A 7676-nucleotide genomic window follows, 5' to 3' on the forward strand; every position below is an offset into this window, starting at 1 on the left:
ACAAACTTAAATTGGCAAAGTGCCCACAGATGTTGGTATTTGTGTCAAACCCTGCCTAGCCTGTGCCTAAAAAAAAAGACTTCACCAGCACTAGATACATTGTGTGCTATGTGCCTGTTCAAAACTGAACTCATGACAGCTAGATTGGTGTGTGTGTGTGTGGCATCAGCAGTGGCATGAGCATTTTACCAAACTACTGGGGTGAAGCGGGTGCTAATCCTTAAAGTGAAGCTTCACGGTTTAGTTTGCAGGATGGCTGGACTCAGCCTTTAGGACAAATGAAGGACCTTGGATAATAGAGTGGAACTATTGCTCATTCTAATTGAAATGAGTCAATTGAGGTGGTTTAGGCACAGAGGCCTTTATAGGCAGAAAGGCCTCCTGGACGCCTCCCTGTAGATGCGTTGCAAGCACATCTGACTAGGACGAGATCTCTGGGCAGATGAAGCCGAAGGGGTTTGATATTCCTTCTGGCCGGGGAACACCTCGGGAAGAGCAGGAAGACATGGCAAGTGGAAAAGGATGTCCGGTCTACCGCCTGCTGCCACCATGATTCACATCCAGGTAAGCAACATGTTAGTGTCTACAATGTGTTTTAGAGGTCGAGACTCTGTGGGAGGGCTTGGTTTTATTATGTAATTGTCCGCACACACACATGTAAACAAACAGTACTAATCCTGAAGAACATGCTACAGGGAAGAAGAGAAGCAATGCATACGTGTGTGTTTTGACATGTAATGAAAATAACGTACAGTGCAATCAATCCAGGGCAACACCATAAACAAACATAGGCAGTTACAAAGGAATGTAAACTATAATAAATACACACACACAGAGACACACACACGCACACACACACTCATTACCACACCAACTTGTATGCAGAGACCACATTTAATGGCGAGGACATAATAACACACACACACACACACACACACACATCTTACTTTACTCACCCAGTATGGTTGCCATGTACTGTAGGATTTGTAGGACATCTTCTTCTGAACCAGAATTTTCTAGAAATGGGCACTTTTCTTCTCTCTTCTCTCTTCGCCCCTCCTCAGAGCCAACTTCCTGACACCTGTGTAAGTAAGGGTTAGCCAGCAGCAAAAAGGAAGAGCTAATAAGGTGCTAATAAACTAATAATACTCATTCCTTCAAGACATACTGTGGACAAGGTTTCACTACAAACTGTGCAGATACCAGTTCTTTGGAAATATTTCTTCATTAGAAAGTTGATCCATAAAAATAAAGAAATGATAGATAGATACCATTAAAGTTAAGTGTGCGTGTAGGTTGGTAATTTTGGTCACTGTACAGAAACAGCTGGACAACAGAAGGACAAGGAAATGTTCTCAAGGTCACCTCGACAGCGTCAATAAAGGAGGAGCAACTGATGCTCTTTCACTTCCCACACAGATTTGTTTCAGCCTGGGAAGTAGACCAGAGACCCTCTGGTCACAGGCTTCATTTCTAACCTTTGCACCACTACGACATGAACTGACCAACGGAATGAATATCATTGCTTTCAGGTTGCTTTTATTGGATTAAAAATCATTCAGATACTAATTATATAAATAATTATTGAGAGACCACCCTATATGATTTGCCTAAAGTAAACCAGAAGTCAGTTGCACTGTACGTGAATCAAGCAGGGAACAAATGAGTGAGGCCAAGGGGTGAAGGAGAGTTGACAAGACAGAAAAAGGAAACAGACAAGAAAATTGAAAAATCTAGAGAGATCCCAATGCGTTTTCTATATTTGTATTCAGTATGTGCTTCATGGACAATGTTAGTACGTGTTGTGCCTGGCTGAATCTTGTCTGCTGCGTTTTATTGTTTTGACAGCGAAGGACGGTGAGAGAGAGACAGGAGGTGAAAGTGTGTGTCAACATATGAGTGTGTGTGTGTGTGTGTGTGTGTGGGGGTGTGAGTGTGTGTATGTGTGTGTGGGGCGGGGGCGGTGGGGGGGGGGGGGGGGGGGGGGGGGGGGGGGGGGGGGATTACTGTCAGGAAGGCAGGGAGCATAAGAGGCTCAAACAGACAGACACAGACCGAGTGAGAGAAATAAAGGCAAAGGGGAGAAAATGAGTGATAGGGATGCTATGACAGCAGGTAGACAGCAATCGAGCAGTGGAGACGGATTAAAGAGGACAGGAGACAGAAAGAAAGAGGGCCAGTAAGAGAGACAGCAAGTGATAAAGAAAATCTTACCTGATCTCTTGTAGTCTGTAGAATTGTAGAGTTCGCTGTAGAGCCTCCTGAACAGTCTGTGTCTGCAAGAAGGGAAAATATTGTGTGTCCATTTTTGCACCAAAAAACCCGACAAGAACGCATATATTCACTAATTCCCAATAAAGTCATTGGAATGTATGACACACACATTGGTGGCTTCCTTTCTTGGTGTTATAAGGTCACATAATATCAGCGTTCAAAGCTTTATAAGTAAATATATTTTGTTATGGATCCATAATTGGAAAGCATGCACACCTGGACCATCTGAGCGAACCAAAAACCCTGCCAACGGATCATCTGAAGTGTTACCTGCAGCCCAGTCCCATTCAAATTGAATAGGTCTTTTTCAGAGGAGACATTGTGACATGTCATAGCAGGAAGAGCTCAAGTTCTAAATGATCAAATGAAGATGGCGTATTTCATTTTACATTTGCGAATCATTTAGACAAGTTCTAGCGTCCGTGGAAAAAATAAGGTTTACCCTCATCAAACCCTGTGTGTGTGTGTATGTGTGTGTGTGAAGATGGCCTATTTTCCGTAACTGACAGCCTAAGCTAGAGGGGGGCGGGTCCAATGTGATTATCTGTGATACGGCTCAAACGCACGGCTGTAATGACAATACTAGAACACAGTGTGCCAGCTGGAAAGGTCATCCTGAGGCCTCCGGACAGATACAGGAGGGATTTTTTTTTTGGTGTGTGTGTGTGTTATAGTGGATTCCTACAACATGACCAATCACCCAATAACTAACTGTTATCAGCCACACATGCACACATGTGCAAACACACTGTACACATACATTGTCATTAGTCTAGATTGTTGCAATCCCTGGCATGTTTACTGTACACACACATACCTCACCTGCTTCAATGTCTAACAGCTCGTAGATTGTCCGGTTCTCAAAAACACACTACAATATCTAGCCTACACTGACAAGATTCAATTAGGAAAATATATACATAATATGGTCAAACAGAATTATTATTATATAAGAATAATAGTATAAATGGAATGCTTTCATGTCGGTGAATGAATATTTAAAAATAGTACGTAATCATGGCAATGATGATTGTGTGTAGACAGGAGAAATTTCTGGTTGAGAGTTTAAACTCAAACTTTCTCTCTCTTTTAAGACATTTTCTCCTCTCCTCCTCCTCCTTCTCCTTCTCCCTGTGGTCTTTAGCCAAACCACTCTGTCTCATTTGTTTGCTCTGTTTCTTTACCTTGGGAGGGGAGCAGTATCTCACCAATACTCACTCCATTCCACTTGCTCTGTTGCTCTGCATTGCCTTCTTAGCCAATGACGTTCAGTCACACTCGTCTATACTGTATGTGAACCTGCCTTTCCTGTCTGTCTGTCTGTCTGTCTGTCTGTCTGTCTGTGTGTGTGTGACTGATTCCTTCTCTCCTTTCACTGCATCTTCCTTCTCCAAGTGTTTCAATATCATGAGCCGGTGTGGTCTCTGGTCACAGCCCAGTGGGTGCTGGTGCTTCAGCACAGTTTGAAAGCTGCTCCCACTATTAAAGAAAATAAAACCTCATACACTAGATGAGACCCCACAACGTCGCAGGATGAGACGCATACCAGTGTGTAAAATAAACAAAAAGTGAAACAGGTCATATTTCCTTCTCTAATATCTATTTCACATTGCTGTGAAAACATATCCTTCAAACAACTGTTTTTATTCAAGTTTCTCGCCAAAACTAAATGTTGCAAGATTACATTTGAACATATCACGATACCATTATAATTAACCTTCGCCTAAAATAAATACTAATTCAAGTTATTAATACAGATTTTTATCAAATGGAGCTTGAATAGTTTTGCATGTTTGCCAATACCTGATCGATTATTTTAGGAGAGGCATTTCAGATACTGAAATCAGTATCGGAACAAATTAAATGCAAAAAATGTGGTTCCCTGCAAAAAGTTTGAATGCATAGACTGTTCTTTGAATAATGTTGAACCATTGGGTCAGCCAGATGAATGTAATATAACGCAAAAGAGACGCACAACCTAAACATTGAGGCGTGCTATTTGTAAATCAAATTTTTTAATTGTCCTTAGTAGTTTCTCAGAAACGTTAGTGTGGCTTCTTCTTTTATACTTGTATGCAATATGTCTACATTTGTTTTCATCCGTTTCAAACCTGCCTTTGAATCAAGCAGTCAACTTGCTTGAGGTGCAGGTCTGCATAATGTGCAATCTACGGTTATACAGAACGCCCTTCTCTGCGTTTGTTCACAGGCGTTTATGTTTTGTTTGCCTTTGACGAAACATAATTCCAGTTTAATTAGTGAAGTGAATTCTGGCCACTTCAATAAATAAAAGACAAATGTAAAAAATGAAAAAAAAAGAATCTTGACAGTAAATCGAGATCTCAGATTATTTCAAAACGTGTAAATCACAAAGTGTCTTTAATCAATTCAAAATGAAATAGCGATATTATCACTAGTCTGTGCAGACAATCTAAATATTTTACAATATTTTTTGTTATATTGATTGTTTTAGTTCATGCTCATGTCACATTCAATAATTCTACTGGTATGTTGTTTTCAAAAAAGGGCCATGGGAGTTATAAATAAATATTCTCCTCTGGAAGGCATAAAATCACTGAAGGGTGTAAAGAAGCTAGCCCCATTTGTTGAAAGTATACAAGGAAGAGAAACAGGCTGATCACAGCAAACAGCCAACTTCAACATGTACGTGTATACAAAGCGGAGGAAGAATTACATGATAACAGCCAGCATGTGTACACATACAGAACAATGACCCCACTGTGCATACACATACACTGTGCCTATAACTACACACTAATGTTACTGGTCCCTTATAGGGAAGATGTAGCCACAGACTCGGGATATGGATTTACCAAAATCATATTTGCACTCTCGCACAAATGTGTCACACTTTTCATATATGTAGCCAACACTCGTGGCCTTAAATCCGTATCATGGGTCACTAAGCTAATGGCCACCCTCAATGTGGATACACGAAACTGAGACAGGGATTGAGACAGATAATTAATGTTTGCACACATGTAAATGTGTGTGAGTGTGTGTGTGGGGGTGGGACATAAATCTGATTACACTGTCACAATGTGAGGATTCGCCTTCCTAGTGGGGTACAGAAATGAGAACAAAATGCACATTTCCTAAATGTAAATCATTATACATTTTAGGGTAAACACTAGGTTAAAGGTTATGGTCAGGTTAGGTTTAGGATTAGGATTAGGTTTAGGTTTAGGTTAAGGTTAGGGCGAGGCTGGTTGCAGTTATGGTTTGGATTATTTAGGATCTCCAGGAAATTAATGAAATGTCCCCAAAAGTCATAAAAACACAACTGTGGGTGTGCGTGTTGTTGCTTCTGGGTCAGTGTGGTCAGGGTGAAGACATCCACAGAGAGCTTGCTCTGTTCTCTCTGTTACGGTCCATTGCAGTCAACAACAGACACTGCCACTGCACGCAGCCACAGTGTGTGTGTGTGTCTGTGTGCATGCGTGTGTGAGAGAGAGAGAATAAACAGTGTGCTGTTTCGTTGGTAAGTGAGTGAGTGAGTGAGTGAATATATACAGTATGTATACTAGTAGTGTACGTTCTTTCTGTCACGGTCCATTGCAGTCAACAACAGACCCTGCCACTGCACGCAGCCACAGTACTTAACATTACTTATCATTGTTTTATTTTGGGGCACCATCTTTATAAATGTATTTAAAAAATGGACAAACAATAAAAATACTATGCCAAAATAGCCATCCACTGTATGGCTGTTTGGTAGAGAGTACAAGCTGCTTTGTCAGAGTCCAGCCAAACAGAAACATGCACATTAAAACCCATCAGACACTGACAAAAGACCTTGAACATTTACCCTTTCCCTGTAACCAAAGCACAACACCACAATGACCCTTACAGTTGTGCTCCATTGATGATGTGCAACTGATGCCTGTAATTGCACTTATAGGCAAACAAAAACATACTTACAGGGATACGCACACACACAGTTCCACAATGCTAGACATTGTCATCATTGAGTGTTATACAAACTTGTCTTTAAGTGTTCCCCCTGCCCTATTTTTTTCACAGATTTATTAAAGATCAGGGCCAGTAAGAGCCTACAGCAGAGAGCTGAAGTTGGCTCTCAGTGGTCCTCTTCAATATACACCAACTTCAGATTTCTAGCTGCGCTGCTGAAATTAATTATTTTGGGGAGGATGTGCCTAGGCAGCAAAAAAAGGCTGATAATCACTGCTGTCCTATATTGACTTCTCTGCAACATCTACACAGTATTTCTCCCAGGAATGGGACCACAGGGTCTGAGCAATTGCAATTTGGAGAAACCTATTCCCACAACCTATTCCCACAACCAAACCTACTCCCCAAACCTATTCCCAAACGCAGCAGTGCTCTTATTACATGGGGTACCGACATAAATCAACCAGAGAGTTTGTCACTACATGTTTTGGTTTGTATATAAATGTCATGGTGTCTGTGGATATTGGCGGAGAATCTCTGCTCAAGTAAAAAGCAAGTTTTTTTTATCTGTCAGTCACTACATCACTTTTAAAGTTGGATATTCTAATTTGAAGCAAAGTGCAATATTTCCGGATGCAGACTCTCATTTTGCAGACTGGAATTTTACTTCTTTGACACTTTCACAGAGGCTACTTACGGGTTTATGTTATTGTTGCCCAACTGCATATCAGGGGCCACATTACAGGAGATGCAATTAAATCTCAAACTGATGCCGCCTCCCATCACAAAGGACTATGCTATAGCAAATGCCCTAATCGCACATCATCCATCACAATTGGACTCAGTTATAATAGCTGCTTTATTACATTAGAGCCGGTAATACAACTGAGACATACAGAAACAGGCTCACTCGTCACACTCCTTACATATAAACAGACAGAGCATGGGCTTCCCCCCCCCCACCCATCTCCCCTTCCCTCCCTTACAACAATATATGTATTATATAATCTGCCAGATTCAGAATGAAAGATGAAAAGAGGCTTTTTTTTTCAGACAGCACAACAAACGTCACATCATGATGTGAGAAAAGACATCGTCTGGGATTTCAGACAATAGTCTACAATGGTGGAATACCTTGAATTATGTCTTTTTTCTGCTCTTAGTGTCCTCAACTTTGGAGACAGCTGTTTGAAATGGAATAAATGCTTATGGCTGTTCGGTCATCATATTGACTTTGTCTCTCCAAAAGGCTACTGAATGTCTTCTGAACACCAGTCATTTGGTCTCTAATGTCCAGCTCTAATTGTAAATTGATTAGATCTACTACTGATTTCAGTAGAATGCTCTACAAATGTGTGGTAAAACTATACATTTAGTTGGGCTATATTGAATATAATTTATAGCCCCCCCCCCCCCCCCCCCCCCCCCCCCCCCCCATTGAACATTAAAGTAGGCTACTTATGTACAAG

General features: G+C 41.1%; 1 protein-coding gene across 1 annotated transcript in view; it reads right to left on the bottom strand.

The window, feature by feature from the left end:
• Window positions 1–7676, bottom strand: part of gucy1a2 (guanylate cyclase 1, soluble, alpha 2) — a 43010-nt gene that overhangs the window by 34939 nt on the left and 395 nt on the right. Inside the window, exons 2-3 of the mRNA XM_034549109.1 lie at window positions 2215–2276; window positions 957–1081 (exon numbers count right to left, since the gene is read on the bottom strand). Coding sequence (XP_034405000.1) covers window positions 957–1081; window positions 2215–2276 — 187 coding nt within the window. The remainder of the gene's footprint in view (window positions 1–956; window positions 1082–2214; window positions 2277–7676) is intronic.

The sequence above is a fragment of the Cyclopterus lumpus genome, chromosome 13, assembly GCF_009769545.1.
Source record: "Cyclopterus lumpus isolate fCycLum1 chromosome 13, fCycLum1.pri, whole genome shotgun sequence".
NCBI lineage: Eukaryota > Metazoa > Chordata > Actinopteri > Perciformes > Cyclopteridae > Cyclopterus > Cyclopterus lumpus.